We start from the raw sequence: 19,856 nt of genomic DNA on the forward strand, positions 1-19,856 counted from the left end.
AATTTTAATTTTCATTTCAAGAATTGGAAATTTCATTAATACTTTGTTGTCCTAGCAGACTAGTAATATCAGTTGGCTTTCTATGTTAAATTCTCGCCATCCCATATATTCTTTAGAGGAAGTGAATCACAAACATGAGTGTGGGATAGTTTGCCACACACTTGACTGGTGTTTTCCATGTGAGAACGTGTGTTGGTAAAGTGCTGTGATAGTGTTGGTGGTGATTTTGGTTCGGCACTATGGATAAACAATGCTAATGACTGATGACTTAAAATACATCTTAGAGATATTGACCACTACTAACCAAGATGAAGTAATGGCTGTATTCAAATATCTATACATGAAGAAATAGGAAATAATGTTTCTTCATTGTGTGTCTGTAATATTGAGGGTGGATTGGATTATGGATTATCTCCAAATGTAAAGGAGTGTTTAAATAAAAGTATCTAGGATGTAAATTGTTAAAGAACTCGATAATAAATGATGCTGATGATCAGGTACACAGGAAATTGTTATGTAAGTACTTGTCTGTAATCTACATAAAATCCTTTGTGGTGCAGAATGCCCACTGATTCCACTAGAAACTAACAGCTCTTAGGCATCAAGACTTAAGTCACTTATTTGCTGCTTGTTGAGTGTCTGCCAGGACATTTCGATGGTGTTCATATACTTTGCTCTGATGTAGTTACTACCAGCACCTTAGCTATGGGAGTCAATCTACCTGCACACCTGGTGGTTATAAAATCCACAATGCACTATGTTGGAGGAGTGTTTCAAGAGTACAGTGAAACTGATATTCTGCAAATGATTGGGAGAGCTGGAAGGCCTCAGGTAAGTTAATGCTCTATATATTGGTGCTGTCCATAGATTAGTAGAAACTATTCTCAACAAAGAAACAACAATGCCAATAATTTTACTGCAGCATTTGGGTTTTAAAGGGTTGTTATTGATACTTAAATTACTCCTGGGTAACTTCTTAATTGAGAAAGAAATCTGTTTGCTTTTGTATGGTCCACCAAAAAGTGGAAAAAGATCTAAAGATTACATTTCAGTTACATGGTCAGTGGGGATTAGAGAAATAGTGGGAAGCTGGCAAACAATAGCTATTTCAACCAGGATTTGAAGAAAACAGTTTTAATGGACTCAACAGATACCTGATACATATTCAAATGGATTTTTTTTTTCTAAGAACTATAGAGGAGCTTTTATTTGTGGTTTTATTTTTCAGTTTGACACTACAGCTACAGCAGTTATTATGACTCGTGTGAGCACAAGGCAGAGGTATATTCAGATGTTAAATGGTGCTGATATAATAGAGAGCAGGTAACTAAGTAATTTTTATAAGACTTTATAGATGGTAGCAGAGTTTCATAGTTTCCACAGAATGTGTTTTTTCAGGTGGGTTTTAGGGTGTTTATTTGGTCAATTTAGAAGAAATCAAGAAAAATTTAAGGAAAATCAAATTAAGCTATTCAGGAGTTAACAGCCTCTGTTTTATCAGTCAGAGCCATCTTTAGAACGTTTTAAACTCAACCACAAAAAAATAGTTATATAAATTCCTGCTGGAAAACTGAAGAAACTGAAATAGTTCATATTGCAAAGACAAAAAGCAAGAATTGAACCCAGACCATGTCTCTGAATTTTTAGATAATAGAGTCTGGGAAGTACTCGACCTACAAGAATTCACTTGATTTTAACACATTATCAAGAGAAAGGGAAGTTAAGACATTAAAGAGTAAAATAGGAATTTTTTTGCGAGTAATTTTGTTAACATTTAATTTTCAAATATATACAGAATATCACCATTATGCTGTAACTTTTAAATGTTTCTAGCTTTGTTTTCTAAATAAATGTGAAACTTCACAGTTGACAGTTTATTTTTCCTTGCTGGACATTATGCCATAATAAACAAATTACATTGTTGATTATTTACATTACCTTTACTGTTTTCTATTGATTTCGCTGATTACAGTGATCAGTTGATGTAGTTTTGGAGGAGGGGTTTGTTTGCTTTTGTTTCTTCCCCAAAAATAGTTTTAGCACTTTTTGTATTGCTAATGGATAATTTTGTATTGCTAATGGGTACTTAACTCCTGTTTTTTTGCATTAGCTTGCACAGGCATCTTGTTGAGCACTTAAATGCAGAAATAGTGCTACACACTGTCACAGATGTCACTGTAGCTTTGGAGTGGATACGATCAACCTTCTTGTACATTAGAGCCTTAAAAAATCCAACTCATTATGGTTTGTTTTTATTTTTTTAAATTTATCTAAATTATCATGCTAGGATGTGTTAGGTCCATATTATTTGTTTCTGTCATTTTCTTATGGACTGTTATTTCATAACAAGATGAAAACAAGATGTACAATATGGCCTGTAATATTTTGTTGCTTTGACATAAGTAGTGGGAGTTTTATCATGGTATAACATTTAAAAATCATGAAGGAGCCATTTACAGCTTCATAGTGTATTTCTTTTGCTCTTAATACACTGGGCCATATATTTATGCTGTATCAAGCCATAATGTATTTTTCAGTGCTGAATATGTAATCTACTGCTAAGAAAAAAAGAGAGTCTAATATTTCATAGTTTTTCTAGAATGAAACTTCAGTAGTATTAATTCCAATTTCTTCAGTTTGTCTTGTCCAGAACATCATCTTGGTCCCCATCCCTGACCATATCTTTGTTCCTGCCCACTTGCTCTACAGCTGATTTTGAAGTCATTGGACACTTGCTGGAGACAGTTTTTTATAAGGATTTATAGCTGGGGCTGGAACATAGTACATCTACTACTTGTATGGATGTTACAATTTAGGTGGCTTTCTATGTTCTTAAATGGGAAAACTGTACCTGGGAAGTTGCTACTGACATTTCCGCAACTTCTAGGACTGATATTTTACAATGGGGAATATCTGCAGCTTTTACCTTTGCACATCTGTTCCAAAAGCTACTTACTGCTACTTAGTTCCACTCTCTAAGGCTTCTGACTTGTTAGCAGTGCAATAACTACACCTTTTTTATTTTGGGGTATTTATCTGGCTCCCAAAAATCAGCAAATCAGTTTTGATGGCTGATGATATTGAGGAGGAAGTGTATAATTGCATCAGGTTAAAACACCTTTTGTCTTTTCCATGAAGGTTTTTCACCTGGATTGGATAAAATTGGAATTGAAGCAAAATTACAAGGTAAGTGTGAAATTTTCAGCTTTTTTTCAGTAAAATGTTATGTTTTAGAGCAGATTCTCTCATTATATGTATATCTCCATTAATTTCAATAGATCCATTTGCAAAACAAATGTAATTTACTATGTTTTGTTATTTATTTTATTAAATTATTAATACTTTTGAAAGACTATAAGTGCATTTTGTTTTTCTTGTATATGGGAAAATAATTAAATGCTTTTACCTATCTGGTCTTCATATACGTGCTCAGAAATATGGAGCAGAGCACTTTAATTTTGATTGCTTGTCATTCTTCCTAATTTTCCTTTGATTGATCTCATTTACTTTCATTAATATCTATTGACATACTTTCAAGAAAGTCCTTTTTAGAAATTGTCATCTTCCCTTCAAATTTAGCTTTGAAAACAAAGCACGTAAAAGATAAACATCTTTACCTTGTTCAGACACAGTTTAAAATTGCATGATTTTAAAAGGCTTTTTTGCTAAGACTTGAATAAAATCCAGTTATTGACTTTTTCTTAATACTGCATTTCAGCTATTTACAATTCCATTAGAAAACATACAGCTGACTAAATAGTTTGGGAATCAGTGCCTCTCATCTTTAAATATAGAAATAGCATACAACTCTCTTTGAGTGGTTTGGTTTTGGTTTGGTTTTAATTTATTTTAATTAAGTTTTCTGGTAGATCAAAAACGAGTATATTAATTAAAGACTACTTGCTGTCAAGTTCTGCAAATCTACAAGTACAGTTTTCTGTCATCGGTGAAAGTCCTTGTGTCCATCATAGTTCTGTACATTTGTGTACTGGACCATTTGGAACTTAAGTATCTGGAAGAGGGTCTGGTACATGAAAACATGGACAGATACACAACCAGAAATTTGTAGAGCTTGTACTTGGACTCCACTTCCATATTTATTACATTTTACACAACTGTGTAGGAAAAATTTGTGATTGATGTTGGGCTTGGTGGAAGGATGCCAAGGCTTTTTATTGTTTAGGGATTCCAAAGGCCCATCCTCAGGAACACAGTGTAAGTGCTACTGCTTGAAGTCTCCAAATAGGAGAGACATTGACTGTGACTTGCAGAGCTAAAACAGAAGCACTTATCAGTAGAAAAAGTTACCTTGTTCATGTGTTTGTTCAGTAGTTTTCTATCTTTTTTCCTGTCTTTTAGATCAGGACTTTTCTATTTTTGGCATGTAGGTTGAAAGGAATAGAGGTAATGAAGCATGTTACTACCTAAATAAGCCTTCATGGGAGAAGGCATGGTATGAAACCACCTCTACAGTTAGTGCTAGGGTAGAAGAATTCATTTTAAAATGCTTTTTCAGTGTGGATTGTATTTTCTTGAAGTGTGTTTTGATCTTAAAAACAACCTCTTTTTAAAGTTCTTACAGAAACTAGCTCCTCTTCCCTGCACACATGAAGTATTTTGTAGTAATGTATATAGTTACTTGTTTTCATACATTTCATATGTAATGTGAATGATTTCTGGTTGCTATAGGAACTATCACTTTGAGTGCTTTTCTAACTGACTTTTAAATTCTGAACATTGTCTTGGTCTTGAAAAGAGAAAACTAAAACACTTTGGTCATCCTTATGCAGATACCTGACACAGTAGGTTCAGTGAACTAAATACAAATGCACCTGATACAGTATGAAAATATCTGATGAAAGATTAATAAATACTTGTAGATAATTTGAAATTTGAAATTTAAACACTAGTTTAAGTGTTAACTCTCCAGCAGAAATCTTTTGTATAAATGCTGTGGGCTTTCCGATCTGTCATTCAAAATTGAATATGGCAGCCTACATTCCAACATCATTTCTTTTCCTTTGCTGAAAAACAGTCGGGTTGTCCCGTGAGTTTCCCCAGGCAGAAGTTAACCACCAACTTTAATAGAAGCAGAATCATATTCTAAAATCTTTTCTTGAGTTCAGTGGAATTACTTGGGTATACATTCAGAGCAATTTGATGATGTTTCTGATTTGTACGTAGTTTTTCTGCATGTACTAAAAATACAGATGTTTTCAAATTTTTGACAGAACTGTGTCTGAAGAACTTAAATGATTTATCATCTTTTGATTTGATCAGGATGGATGAAGCAAATAATTTCAAACCAACAGGTAACACTTCTTTTAAATAACTGCTTTTCAGAAGTGATGTTGAGATAGTAGTGAACTACAAAGGGTCACAACATTTCTTGTGACCCATTAATTGGAGTACACAAATGTAGTAGAGAGCAGAATCTGAGAGATTGTTTGACTAGAATATATGAACAGGTTTCTTTAACAAGTCATAGAAGTTCTATCCATGGATCAATATTAAAAGAACGATTTTTTTCTTGTTGTTGCTGAAAATTTTTTGCAGATTAGGAGAAAATTGCAGAACATTTTGACAGGATAATTGGATGTGTCACAGTGCAGTGGAGGACAGGTTTTATCGATATCTGCTCGTGTCTGCAGTCCTCTGCTAGAGGTGGTTGGCTTCTCAGCAACCACAGTTCACTGCCTGGCATGTTAGTGTTAATTAATCTCCACTGGAGAAAACTAACTGGCACATGGTTCTTTCTGCCACTCCGTGATCGGGTCAGTAATGCCCCTGAGACACTGGGGGCAATAACATACTGAGTTGGTGGTGAACCTCACAGAGGCCTGTAATAAGAAAAGTAATTTAGTTTTGTGACTTAAAAAACCTCCAGCTCACTAAAATAAACTTGGCATATTTATTTTCTAAGGTGTATTCTTCTTTTACAGAAACTGGAAGATTAATGGCGTGGTATTATATTGCATTTGATACAGTGAAGCAATTTTTCACAATTAAGGGAACTGAGACTTTAAATGAATTGGTAATTTAACTTTTTAAAGAAAATTTACATATGTTCAATTGATTATAAACAGAATCTAAGATAAGAAGCAGAAGGTTTTATTTTAAAGAGCTCAGTCTTTGTTTATGTAAAGTTTTAGAGAATGCATCTAATTAAATTCTGTTGGGGTATTTTTGAGATCTTTTGATTTCCAACTCTTTCTCCCCTCGCTAAACTTGCTTATGAAGATGAGAGAGAAAGCTGCTGAAGCTGTTCTGTTTATGTATTAAACATTGTACTGTTTTGTGGTTTAGTAGTATTTTTGTTGCAAAAACCAACTGCATCAAGAACAGATTTTAGTTTTAAAGGAATTGTCTTTCTGTTTTAAGCAGCTTTCCTCTGTCGGATAACAGGTTGTTTTTGCTACTGTTAAGTCACAAAAGACATTTTGTTTTCAAGCAAATACTATTGTAGAAGTGATTTGCCATGAAAAAATGGAATGCTTCTTTTCTTGTGGCTATCTTTTGTTCTTAAAGTATGAAGAAAGTAAAATGAAATACATAATAGATGGGAAAAGCTGGGGTTTTTGCCTTGTATGTGATAAAGTGTTAGCAGTGTGGTTAATTTTAGATAACTTCAGGTGAAATAGTAATCTAAAAGCTGAAAGAAAATTTTCCCTTTTTGTTATATAATAGCCTTATAGGGAAATGAATGAAAGTTGGTCAGTATTAGAAAGAACATTTCATGTTCCTAGTGTTGAGACAATAAAATTTTTAAGGTATTCTTTTAAAAAACAGAAGTTGGAAGAAGTGATAGAAAAAATGGCACATAAAAACAATTAATAAAAAACTCTAATTGCTACAGATTACAATGATCTCCAACTGCTCAGAATTTCTGGATGTCAAGTTAAGAACAAATGAAAAGAAAATACTGAACACTTTGAATAAAGACAAGGACAAAATAACTATCAGGTACAAAAAAAATTCATTGAAGAATGAAAGTACGTTTTTAGCAATAAATCAAATGAATTGTAGAAAATATGTATGTTTTCATGCATAGGTTTCCAATGGAGGGGAAGATAAAAACAAGAGAAATGAAAATAAACTGGTAAATATTATATTGTGCTGTTATTTTTTTTATTGAAAAACTGTCATTTTATGGCTGTTGAAGTCCCTGCTAAAATTTGTCATTTTACAGAGGACCAGATCTTGCATTTCATTTTTTCTATTTTGTGTTTCCTTTTTTTTAAAATGTTATTGTACTTTGTTTACATAACATTTATGTAAATATGGCTTGTATGTAAAAAAAATTCTTTTTCCAGTCTCATTCAGGCTCAGCTGGGATGTATTCCAGTTCAAGACTTTACTTTGACACAAGATACTGGCAGAATATTTAGAAATGGCTTAAGAGTTACTAGATGTATGGTAAAATTTAATCCTTTTTTTGGTTCAAATACAAATAAGCTACATTTTATTTGATTAATATAAGTCAATTTTATTTTTACAGGGTTATCTGACTTTCTGGCATCATCTAAGAACAACTTTTCTGCTTTATTAAACTCTTTGATTTTAGCAAAGTGTTTCAGGTGCAGACTTTGGGAAAATTCACTTCACGTGTCTAAACAATTGGAAAAAATTGGTAGGTACTAGACAGAAATTATAAAAGTGTAATCTGATAGAGAATCAAACCTCCTAATTAGCCTGCTGGTTTCTGTGGTGTCTGCTTACATAATAAAATTAGTCTTGTAATTACTCATTTGCCACAGTTGAGTACCACAGTTGTCAGAATAATCTGTCATAACAAAAATGAACTGTTTAGTAATTTCCTTCAGGGTTTCAAAGTATTTCAGAATTGTTCATATTTCTTAATGTTCATCTCAGTGTCTTAGGCATATTCCACATCCGTGTGATTGCATGTCTCTGACTAGGCTATGCCTTCCTTTCCAAACAGCTGTCACTGTAGTTCCTCTTTCTTATATGCATGAAAGCCCTTTAATTCGCATTGACATGGATAGGAATCCTGAAATAGAATTAAATTTATTGTGCATGAGGTTCTTACACACATGATGATCAAAAGTTTCTAATGATCTTCTTCCTATCACTGTATCCTGTTATTGGATGAAATTCCAGCTGGAAGTACCGGCTTGTCATAATTATTTGAAAAGGAGTTCAGAAATTTTTGAGTCCTCTGCGTTACAAAAATGTAGTCATACTTGTTTGAGGCAGTCGTATAGCTTCCTGCTTTGAAGTCTGGTCTTATCATACCTTCATGCTTTCAGAATTCACTGCAGCCTTCTCTGTATTTCTTCTTTAAAGACACACACGCTCTGTACTGAAGAGCACAGTACAGAGATCTGCAAATTTGAGAATGGCTAATCCAGAAAATCCATATGGTTCAGTATGTTACAGCCTTGCCAGCTCAAGTGCAGAAGCTGTAGTGCTTCATTCACGTGGATTCAAAGCAGGGGACAAGGCTTGTTAGCTTGTGCACTGCACGGTATGGTGTGCTGGGAACACATTTCCACTACTCCACACCTGTGCCAATGGCAACACAGTCATCTGAGGGGTCTGCTTCGTGTTCAGCATTTCTAGGGAGTTAGGATAAGTGGAGTAAATATGGCACTTCCAGTGTAGACAAATCCTTCCTGTACACTTATTCAGTAGAATAAAGTCATGTTTCGTTTTTTAATAATGTAAGTGCTATATCTACACATATCTGTCCGATTTTCCTTTTTTTTGTACATTTTTCTTATGCTGTCATATCTCTTGCAGCATATTCTGCAAAGACTCCTAGAAGATTCTAATAAATGCATTTTTTCAGTGACTTTCGTTATTATTTTGCTCAGAAATGTTTACAAGTGGAGAAATTAAATAATACTAAAATATTTAATCAGCTGCAAAGAAATGTAGTGATTTGCTGGGCAGAAAGCTGGGTCAAATGTAATATAAAATTATTTATGCTTTGATTATACCTGCTATAGTGCAGTTTTTCAGAATAATTTGAGGTTATTGATTGTCCTTTAACAGCATAAAACTTAAATTTTTCACAGGTGTGTCACTGTCAAATGCTATGGTAAATGCTGGGCTGACGTCATTTAAAAAAATTGAAGACATAAACGCAAGGGAACTTGAATTGGTAATTTATTATTTTGTACACAGATAAATATGATAAGGAAAAGATCGAGTATTAATACTATTACCAGTAAAAACAGTATGGTTAATATATATCTGCTGTATGATCATAGCAAAATTTAGGGGTTTAGTTGGTTATTTATTTTTACTAGTGAATTTTTAAAAAGTCTGTAACTACTGCTGTTTGTCCTTGAAAAATGTGTATGATGTTTTGTTGTAGTAAATTTAATGTGAATGATTTCACTGATTTGGCTGAGTTTGGAAACCAGTTGCTTAAATATGTAGAATGTCATAATTAACATAATTCGAAAGAAAGGACAATATGCATTTCCCTTTGGGGAGTGTTAGAAAAAATATAAAAGGAAATATATATAGTTTCTCTTAATGTATCTTAGTTATGAGAATCCCCAATTTCCATTATTGCTAGTTTGAGATGGTGATAGAGTAAAACTCTTCTGAATCATCTATAAAGCACTTTCTATTTTAGGGAAGTTAGATTTTACCCCAGGGCAAGTTCTTTGGTTCTTGGCTTCTTTTCTGAGGAAACTTATTCCAGTGTTTTGGAAGATATAACAGATTTCTGAGGGAAACCAATCTTACTTGTTTTTTTTTATTTTGACTTCAGGAATTTGATTTCTTGTTCCTGCCCCTTTTGTGGTTTTTCCTGTCATTTTTTTTGTTTTAGTTGAAGCTAGGGCAACATAGAAGAGTCATCTCATATAAAACTTGAGTAGTTGGGTTTTGAGGTCATTGTCTAGTTCATTGGCTGTTACCTGAACAGAAGCAGTAGCAACATGAAAAAGTACTGGAATTTTCTTTTGGTAATATTGCTATTCTGTGCATCCCTGACAGTAGAGAACCAGGAGTGATAAGGGCTTTTGTTGCTAGCATAATTACTCAGGTGACTTGGATTCCTTAGATTTACATTTCTCTTGGCATCTCTAATCAGCTGAATGTATCAGAAATTAAATTCAATCTTTGCAGATTTTAAACAGACATCCTCCTTTTGGAAACCAGATAAAAGAGTCTGTTTTGCACCTTCCAAAATATGAACTTGATATTGAACAGGTAAATGCTTTTCTATCTATTGTATGTTTTTTATGCTGGTATTATTAAATGAAAGAGCAAATACTGACTTAAAGAAATGTTGAGTCTTCGCTGATAGAAGATTACACAATATTGTGACCTCCTTCCAACTTAGTATGTATAATGAAACTCTTAAACGTTGAATGAGAGCCTTGGAATAGACATTCCCTGTAATATATTGGCCCCTCTCTCTCTCATTAATAAAATTTTATGTTACAGATGCAAACCAGTATATCCACATTTTAGCTTTATATGTCAGCCTGAGAGGTCTCTTCTATCTTGAATATAAACAAACCCTAGAGACAGAAAAACATCCAAATAAAACTTACCAAAGAGGCATTAACTCGTATTTATTTTCTACATCACAGTTAGGAATATAGAGAAACAGTAAATTATTACATTTACCTAGTTGGTGCCCTTTCAAAGGAAGGATACAATTCCACATGTAATCAGGAGCTTCGAGGTTCTGATATGCATTTTATCTTTAAATGGGTCACATAGCCACTCTGCCTTTCTGAAATGCAACATTTGAAAAATAACCTTAAAGTTGATACAAATTAAGACATCTTTGAAGTTAAAAACTCAATAGATGTATGAAATACTATTGTTATAACAATCAGTTCTAGTTAAGTTTTTCATTTGCCATAATACTAGATGAATAGTTTGATTCTCAGAACAAAGATTTAACAATTATAAATATCTTATTGAGGAATGTTGGGATGCCAAAATATAACTTATATATAACGAGTTTTCTTCTTGCATATTTCTCTTTGCATTTGTCTTTTATTCTCAATACTTACTCAAATTTAGAGTATTCAGCTATGGGCAAGTTAGAACTGTATAACAGTGTCTCAGAACAACAAATAAAAATTGTACCACAAATTGCTTGAATTGAGCTTATGTACTTGTGTCAACAGCTAGAAATTTATGGGAGGGTATATATTTTACTTTGCATATTTTAGCAGTTATGTCTTCTATATCATTTTCCCTAGCTTCCAAAATACAGCGATACATTGGCCGAAATCTTAGTAACCGTCAAATTAACAAACTATGAGCAGCTACAGACAAAGAGAACAGCGACAGACTTTCACTATGTTACACTGGTCATAGGAGATGCTGACAACCAAGTCATTTTTAATCAGAAAATTATGTATGTATGATTAGGGGGTTTTGCCTCACATCTTTTTAGGGTGTTGGCTTTTGATCTGTTCTGTGACTTGCAGTTTTTGCAATACTTCCTACTGATGCCTAATAGTCCAAAATTACTGTTTATTCTACAGCATTTCCTAGTCATTGTTGTCATTTAAAATGCTGCACAAGATTCAGAGACCCCAAAAACATGTCAGTGTGCTTGTCAGTGCAGAGAGTATGTGTAAATATCTGTACAACATTGATGTCATGTTATGGAAGTCATAATAACTTTTCCATGAATATAAAACAAGCAAAATACCTATTAAAAAGATATATTCATCAGTTCTTACTTACTGCTGTTAGCTATATTTCTTTAATTATATTTTTTAATTGTTTTTCCCTCAAAGATGGAATTAAATTCTCCAGTTGGCTAAGAGATGCTTGGAGCAAATGGGAAAAGAGAAACAAAATTTTTTCCAACTGCCTGACCTTCATGAGAATTGTGACCGAAGTCTGGCACTTTTGGCACAACTTAAGCTGATCTGCAGGATCCCAGCTCTCTTATTGCCATAAATCATATATTATTGGAAGATTATTCTTAGGCCACTTATCAAGCAAACCCAAAGAACTAAGGCCAAATACAGACTCTTTCACCTGTTACAGATACTGTAGTTTACAGTCTTGCTTTCATTGTCTGTGTCTAACAAAACTTTACTGATGCCTTACAGGGATTCTGTGCTTCTGAAAAATGGAAATTGGACAAAGAAAATTGAAGTGAAAAGAGCTTTTAAATCAGAAGACATTAGTATAAATTTAATTAGTTCTGATTATGGTAGGTTGTGGTATGGTTTGAATTAAAAAAACAACTGCATAAGAATTCTGAATAAATTATTAAAACACTTTATATCAAGCCAAAAATATCATAAAATGAACTGATCTGGAAACAAAATTCTATCACATGTTTTACTGGGTTGCATACTGCCAGTCCTAATTACTTACCTGTTTATTTCATTTACTGCCATACTAAGGAAATGGGAAACATCAAAATTGTTACTAGGAGACATTATTTTGCTCCGTTGGTAGAGATTAGGATTTCTTTTGTCCTTCGCCTTCAAGTGAGTTAACTTTCACTTTGGATAACCTGTCAAGCTGATAAGTTTATTTATGTCTTTGTGAATGGTTACGTTTTGCATAGTGGTAAAGAGGTATTAGATATGGACTCATCTCCACTTCGGTAGCAAGAAACTTCTACAGTTGAAAATCTTGTACCTTAACATGTGCAGATTTAAACAGTGTTCCCTCAGTGTCAATTTTCATATAATTGGAATTATAGCAGCAGATGAGGAGAGACTGTTATGACCTTGAAACACAGAACTTTAAAATACAATTTAAAAATTGTATTAAATTCTGTCATCATACCCCACCTGTAAAGAAGATTGCTGTGTGCTAGATTAACTGGAGTTGATGCTTCCATGTTAAACATTGAATATTGAGATTATTACAGTAATAAGCCTAGAATAATCTATATTTCTGTGGCTAAACCTGTGGCTCTGGAAAAAAAGCGTTTGCTAACCAAACAGAAAAGAAGAAAATTTGTCCTTTTATTGCTACTTGGCTATCTACACATTGTACTGAGTTCAGTAAAACTAAACACAACAATTAATTTCTCTGAAACTGCCGACAGTGAAATTAGACTAAAACCAGATCTTTCTAGTCTCTAGTTATTTTGAAGTCTGCTTCTGTTTCAGGCTTGAAAGACACCTCACATTTTTCTAAAAACCTATAGAGTTTTCCAGCAATATTTCCAGGAAATTTTATTTCCCTAATAAAAGACAAAAATAATCTCTTTACAAAGGGTGTCTCTCAGTCTCGTATGAATCCTGGTTTAATTAGAAACAGAACCATTGTTAGCATTCAATTTCAAAAGTACTGTCAACTATACTCATTTTATGCCTTTGCCAATACAGAGCTGCTGCTGTTACTGAGCACAGACTGTAGTACATTTGAAAAATTAAAATTATATTCTCATTGCAAAGCCATAGATAAATGTAGTTTTAAAATAATACAAAACATTCAGTAAAAGGGACTAATTTTTTTGTTCTTCTATAACATTCTGAAAATATTTAGCATTTTTAATCTCATTCATAAAGCATCTGTTCATATAAAAGTGTGCTTTTAATGGGACATTATTTAACAAATTTCCATGACCTTTGAATAACATTTATGTTTTCTTAAACACTTTAGAAAACTGAAGGTAATCAGTAGTTTAGAAACAGTTTAGTGTAGTTTTAAATATTTTTGTCTTTTTTTGTTCAAAGTTGGCTTTGATATACAGCAAACATATACAGCCTTTTACTTAACACCGAAAACAGAGGGACGTAAGGTGGCTACAAATGGAAAACTGAAAGCTGAGTCTAGACTTGATGTATGTTGTGGCTCACCACAAAGTCTGCCAGCAGCAAAAGTAGATACAGGTAAATGGTCAGATCACAATATCTGGCTAATTCCAAAGTCAACAGAAAATTGAATTTTGCTGTCAGAATAAAGATCCTTATTTATCCATGCTGTTTCTTTTTCAAAGGTAATAAAAGTACAATGCTGCTGCTTCTGCTTGTCACATACTACTACAGTGCAATTCTTTGATGATTTTGAAAGTAAGAAAAATCATGGGTATTTGATATCTAATATTACTGTTTGAATTTCTATATTTGTCTAGGAGGCAGATCTAAACAAGAGATTGCTTACAAGAAATATGGAAACAGAGAATGCAACCATCGGTGTAAAAATAAAGATGTGTGTGGGCATGACTGCTGTGAGTGTCATTAAATCTACCATTTCTGATACTTTTGGGACAAATATGATTTAGAATATCTTCCTTCGTACCAATGGCTACATCAACAGAAGCAGCACAAGCAAGAGAATCAGACTGGAGTTGTTGCTATGATGCAGCCACAAAAGCAGTTATAAAAAGCCTTGTCAGTAACACTTTTATAGGCACTACAGTGATTAAGAATATTTTTCAGACCATCTAGCATATGATTTAAGAACAATGTCAAGCTTGTTACACTTTTATATGAATATTGGTGTGTTAAATCATTTAATTAGCGTGTTATATCTTTTAGAATCTTCTAAGAGAAGATACTAAGCTTAGTGGCGAAGTTTCCATTGATTTGAAAAGAATTAGGATTTATCTGTAATAAACTAATCTGAAGATTATTGTATTTCATTTTCTCAGGTAAAACTGGAGTACCTCCAAAGTCACAGATGAATGGTGACACACAGTTTTCTGTGTACCTAGCTGACTTAAGGAGCAGGAACTCAATTTCATCTATACCCCCAGTAAAGCGGCTAAAGGTTCATTTGAATACAGTCAGCTATTTAATATATTTATTTTAATACGTTATGTATTTGTATGTATTGTTTGAAGAAAGAATTTTATAACTAAGTATGAACATTCAAATTTGTCTTTTCTGCATGGAGTGCAAAAAGCAAATAACGACAAAGGTTCAGGAATCTCTAAGAGGTTCTGCTGCTGTTTGGAATACTTCCAAGGTCCACTTTTGTGCATGTACTCTGTTTTTCCTCTTATGATGTTTGATAGACTGTGGTGAGTGAGGTTCAAAGACATTGTCGAAAGGTACTGTACAGTGACTTGGTTTTGGCACAATATGACCTGAATGAAACAAATAGTGGTATTTATTCGAGTCATGCTACTAAGAGATCTTTCACTGGCAGGTAAATCCACTTTCGTAAGAAACCCATCCATATTAGTTTTTAACCCTGTGAAAGATTTCATGGCTTGCACTTCATCCCTTTGAACTTAGTGTTAAACTAGGTCTTTCTGCAGCAAGAATGACATTTAAGATATTGGAGGGTTTTATTTCCTCCTCAGAGTTTTATTTACTTGTTTGTTTGCAATACAGGATTATTTAGCCTATAGCTAATACAGATGAGAGTTAACCAGTTTGGCTTTGCCAGGGTGCTTGGATAGCTCCACCAGAAGCACATAATTCAAACCTTTTTAACTGATTACATTATATAAGCAGACGCCAGAAAGGTTTTATATAGGATATTTAAATATTATGCTAACTTGATACAGTATTAATGATGTCATTAAACTTGTTAAAAAAAATAACAGTTCTCAATATGTTTGTATCTTAAAAGTTAAAATATTCTGCTTTCTTTAGATGCAGATGTTAACTCAAGCTCAAAATGTGGATCTCAAACAATTTGGTTTTACACCCAGATCTTCGTTGCCAGCACTGCCAAGGTACTGATTAATATAAGTAATAAAAAGGAAATCTGTCTTATTTTAGATGGTATACTTAGTTGTAACTATTAGAATTTTTTGTGTGAATAAAATTATTTTGCACCTTTCTGCAAATGTTTTGTCACTGAATTTTTTATTTCTTTTTTTAATAGGTCTAGCAATAAACAGTTGTCTTTATCACCTTCAGTGGACCAGGCAGATAATGTTAATAGCTTAGGAGTATCTCAGAAACAAATGCAACCCTGGAATTATGGAAAGAGTAGTAAGTTATTGCTAATGTTTGAAATTACAATTTTCACTGTTTTATCTGAACTCAAACTTGCTGAAATCACTACAGCAACCAGTATAGCATTGTAGAACACTGACTGTATGGGGAATTATATTGGCCTTAATTGGCCTTCATTCTGGTATCTCCAAGAATTTCTAATGTAGATCTAAACATTTAAATGTTTAAAAGAAAATGCTTAAATATATAAAGGTCCAAACCTATACATTACAATAATACCTTTCAGAAAGTATATATTTCCTATGAAGCCAGTTGTAATACAAGATGCATTTTACCCTTATATCTATACTTTTTTTTTCTTTTTGATGAAAGAAGTTAATGAAACATGAACTTTTTTTTGGCAGTTGGCAAAATTCCTCTTTCTGTTTCTCTTCCCCCTAAAAGGTCACAGATGTTTTTGCATTTGGTATTAAATGAGCAGTCTTCATTATCAGTATATTACTATGATGTTCTCCTCACTGCATGCCTTTTTGTATTTGGTGACAGTAGATTGATGTAAGTCAGAATTTGGCTGATAAGTTGCAGCTCCAGTGTTTAGATCATACTCAGACATACAAGAAACACGGTGCTGAAATGAATTGACACTTTTTTAGTTCCTGCTGCCTTAAGTGTTGGCAACTATACTGCATAATTTTAACATTTTTGTCGGCAAGGTGGACAGTGGGATCAAGTGCACCCTCAGCCAGCTTGAAAATGACACCATTGTGAGTGAGAAGAGCTAAGAGACAATGGCATACAAAAATGCTAAAAATATTTAATGTTATTTTAAGTTGACTGATGCAGATAAAAGCAGATCTTGTTTTTCAGATGCTTTGGACATGGACTTTGAAATGAGAGATGATATTTGGGATGATATTGATGATGATAAATTAGTATTTGCTAGTAGCTTTGTCAGTAGAGAATTAGGTAAGGTTATTTCAACAAACTTCTTTGTTTCCTACATACAAATTATTCTACAGCCTATTACTTGAGAATAAATTATTATAGTATACAATGAATAGAACTACCTGAAATATTTGATTTATTGACTTCACTGCCAGGTTTATTACTCTATCTTAAATGTCATATATTGTGATAAATCTAATACAGAAGGGAGAGTTGAGAAAGTCACAATTAAAAATTTTTTGATTGTCTGCAACTGCATAATTGTTATTTTATCTGACTCCATATCTGTGCTTATCTTTACATTAGACCAAAATCTGCAAAAGAAATATTTCAAGTGTTAAAACATTTGAATAATTTTCAAACTATTATTTATCATATAATGTGAAATATTTACAAGGCGTTTTGGCTGATTTTTAACTCTGTTTTTTAAACTTTCATTCTTAAATGGAACATGGAAATATCTGCCTTCAAATTGCAGATGAGTGTGAACCCCTTTGCCAGTATACAAGAAGCAAAGCCACAAATAACATTTCACAAGAGTAAGAGTCATATAATTTATTACTGTTTTAGAATTTTACTAGTTTAAAATATTGTCTGTATTTCACATGTATCTGTATAACTAAATGTATAGAAAGTTGTTCCCTCATAAAAGTGAGGGAAATTTCAACATTTAAAAGGTATGAGTTGTTGAATTATATTATTTGTTTTTTATTTAAGTGAGCAGGGAAACAAGTAGAAAATGCTGAACTGAAAAGCAAATAGTTTTGCACTTCTGTAAAAATACTGAAATTATTCAACTTGGTATTTTCAGTTCATGCACAGTAGTACATGATGAGACCAATATTCAGAACTCGGATGTTTCTGTGGTCAGTAGCACATCAAAAGGGAATTTATCTGTACAGAGTAGAAATATAACTTTGGTGAGTAAAAATATACTGATAACAGAATTTTCTATTGTTAGAGTATTTAATATGTAAATGTATTTGCCATATCTGACTTATGAATCAGTTTGGGCATCCTGAATTTCTGAACCTGTGTTGTCCAAACCCGCATGCATCCTGTGTTCAGTGTGATATTCCTAGTACAAATAAATAAGACACACATTTACTTTATATAGCATGATTTCCAAACTATTTGAACTCAATTTGATAGGTTTTCTATGCAGTATATAATTATATTTATCACATGCTTGGTCCTTGTCAAATACCATAATATCAATTAAATACCTGCACTACATTCTACAACAGTCTGGCAGTTTCTCTTTCCGGTAGCTGTTTTAACCATATACACTTTAACTTTCATATTGCAGTTCAATGTTCAAGAAAAAAATCACTCAAATGCTTCTCAAGAGCTGAAAAACATACAGTGTTCTCCTGTCTCAAAAATAATCTCAGACTCTTCTAAATTCACTAGGAAAGAGGATTTTTTTATTTTCACAAAAGAACAGGAAAAAGAAGCGAATCCCAGGTAATAAACAGATTCTACTGTTGCCTCAGCATTCAAGTGCTTAGTTCTTCATGGAATATAGACCTCTAAGCATTGTGTTAATTTATAACATTAATTTTTAAAAAGTTTAATTTTCATAGCAATAGTAAGAACTATGTTTTCTTGAAAAGGCAATTATTTAAAATTATTTTGTTTGGCTTGATATCTCTTGACTATACTTTATGTAGTGTTCCTGTTTTCATAGGTTTTGATGTGCTATACCTAATTTGTTTGTTTCCTTAATACTCTTTAGATATGTTCTTGATGATGAAATCAGTGATGTCAAGCCCTTCCTTGGAATATTTGATGGCATTTTGTAAAACATATAAACAAATTACATTGTAAGTGCTGGGGAAAAAAGTTACAGTCAGTTTTACAGAGTGAAGCCTTCAGTTAAGAGAATTTGTATACCTATTTACCAATAGCTGGATTGCTGCATAGAGTAGATAATAACAAAACTGGTGTCTAATTTATAGAATTCTAGTATAATATCTTAGTTTGAAAAGTACTTAAATATTTGTTTGTTGACCTTGCTGTTTTCAGGATTATAAAAAAAAATATTGGAATGTGTCAAAGAAGAACAGTTCATAAACTGCTAATAACATTAACAGTTTAATTTAATAACATTAAATCTCATTAGAAAAAGTAAGGGATTTGTAGTAATATGTTTGTAGTAACGTGCCCTGCTTCACAAGTGCTCTTTAGTGAATGAAAGACACTTTCCTTGGAAATCCAGTGCTTTTTGGGTTTTTCTTTCAGTTTCTCTAATGCTGAATTTTTCATAGCACTGATTCTGTAAAATAATTAGATTTACAAATAGAGGTAATAGAATGGTAAATTATTCTAGATACTTGATGTTCCTTTTGACAGTGCTATGAACTTGTTAATAAAAATGTGTAACTTCAAGCAAATGTGCTTCCAGAATCTCAGCAAACCAGTTGTTAAATGTCTGTACAATACTCTAAAGCTCTGTTTGACTGTTCACTTTCACACCTAAGGTCATACAATGATTTTATAATAATAAATAATAAAAGGATATTTATTGTCCTAATACAGATTTAGGCACCAAGCATTGGATTTGGATATCTTCTTGAAGCTTTAGTGTTTGAACAGTAGGCCCTGCAAGTTCAGTAGTTAGCAGAATATATAATGTTGCCTGAAATCCAAGAGAATGTTAATTTTTACTGTTAATTATTCAAAATATGTGGCATTAAAAGGTTAAAATCACACATGGAATATTAGCTGTCTGTTCTTGCAACATTGTTTGTAGTGCAACCATATTTTGCTGCACTACTAGGCTGTAATTTTATCAGCCAATAAACATTTTACTTGACTCCAGTGCTTCCTTACACTTTGACTTACTGTCTGGTATAACTCTTTCTGCACATGAAAGACTGGCCCAGCATAAGCAGCCTCACTACTCACCCCTCGATATGTTTTTGACTATGCAAATTCCAGCAGGCCCAAGCTTACTCCCTTTCCTGCAACTCAAGTATTTTATTACATCTGGAAGTTTTTAGTATGTCAGATCTCTTTTTGTCTGATGGTTTTGTTAAATTAAGCTTCCAAACTGATGTAACTCAGAATTAC

The 19,856-nt window shown here is 32.9% G+C and overlaps 1 protein-coding gene across 10 annotated transcripts in view; it reads left to right on the forward strand.

The window, feature by feature from the left end:
• The window catches only part of HFM1 (helicase for meiosis 1), a 35,677-nt gene extending 16,073 nt beyond the window's left edge, over window positions 1-19,604 (forward strand). For 5 of the 10 annotated variants that reach the window (XM_064664755.1, XM_064664750.1, XM_064664751.1 and 2 more), the window contains 21 exons: window positions 686-831; window positions 1,229-1,323; window positions 2,111-2,244; window positions 3,139-3,186; window positions 5,232-5,312; window positions 5,943-6,034; window positions 6,857-6,963; window positions 7,052-7,099; window positions 7,314-7,411; window positions 7,499-7,630; window positions 9,042-9,127; window positions 10,108-10,191; window positions 11,202-11,359; window positions 12,069-12,172; window positions 13,659-13,814; window positions 14,057-14,152; window positions 14,576-14,694; window positions 15,528-15,610; window positions 15,763-15,872; window positions 16,704-16,802; window positions 17,260-17,340. In XM_064664755.1, coding sequence (XP_064520825.1) covers window positions 686-831; window positions 1,229-1,323; window positions 2,111-2,244; window positions 3,139-3,186; window positions 5,232-5,312; window positions 5,943-6,034; window positions 6,857-6,963; window positions 7,052-7,099; window positions 7,314-7,411; window positions 7,499-7,630; window positions 9,042-9,127; window positions 10,108-10,191; window positions 11,202-11,359; window positions 12,069-12,172; window positions 13,659-13,814; window positions 14,057-14,152; window positions 14,576-14,694; window positions 15,528-15,610; window positions 15,763-15,872; window positions 16,704-16,802; window positions 17,260-17,324 — 2,141 coding nt within the window. In that variant the 3' untranslated portion in view covers window positions 17,325-17,340. Of the gene's footprint in view, window positions 1-685; window positions 832-1,228; window positions 1,324-2,110; window positions 2,245-3,138; window positions 3,187-5,231; window positions 5,313-5,942; window positions 6,035-6,856; window positions 6,964-7,051; window positions 7,100-7,313; window positions 7,412-7,498; window positions 7,631-9,041; window positions 9,128-10,107; window positions 10,192-11,201; window positions 11,360-12,068; window positions 12,173-13,658; window positions 13,815-14,056; window positions 14,153-14,575; window positions 14,695-15,527; window positions 15,611-15,762; window positions 15,873-16,689; window positions 16,803-17,259; window positions 17,341-17,592; window positions 17,702-18,090; window positions 18,249-18,519 lie in introns of those variants that run through there. The other 5 variants (XM_064664757.1, XR_010432736.1, XM_064664753.1 and 2 more) reach the window with 5 other exon arrangements.
• Window positions 19,605-19,856: the final 252 nt, after the last annotated feature.

The sequence above is a fragment of the Pseudopipra pipra genome, chromosome 9, assembly GCF_036250125.1.
Source record: "Pseudopipra pipra isolate bDixPip1 chromosome 9, bDixPip1.hap1, whole genome shotgun sequence".
Classification (NCBI taxonomy): domain Eukaryota; kingdom Metazoa; phylum Chordata; class Aves; order Passeriformes; family Pipridae; genus Pseudopipra; species Pseudopipra pipra.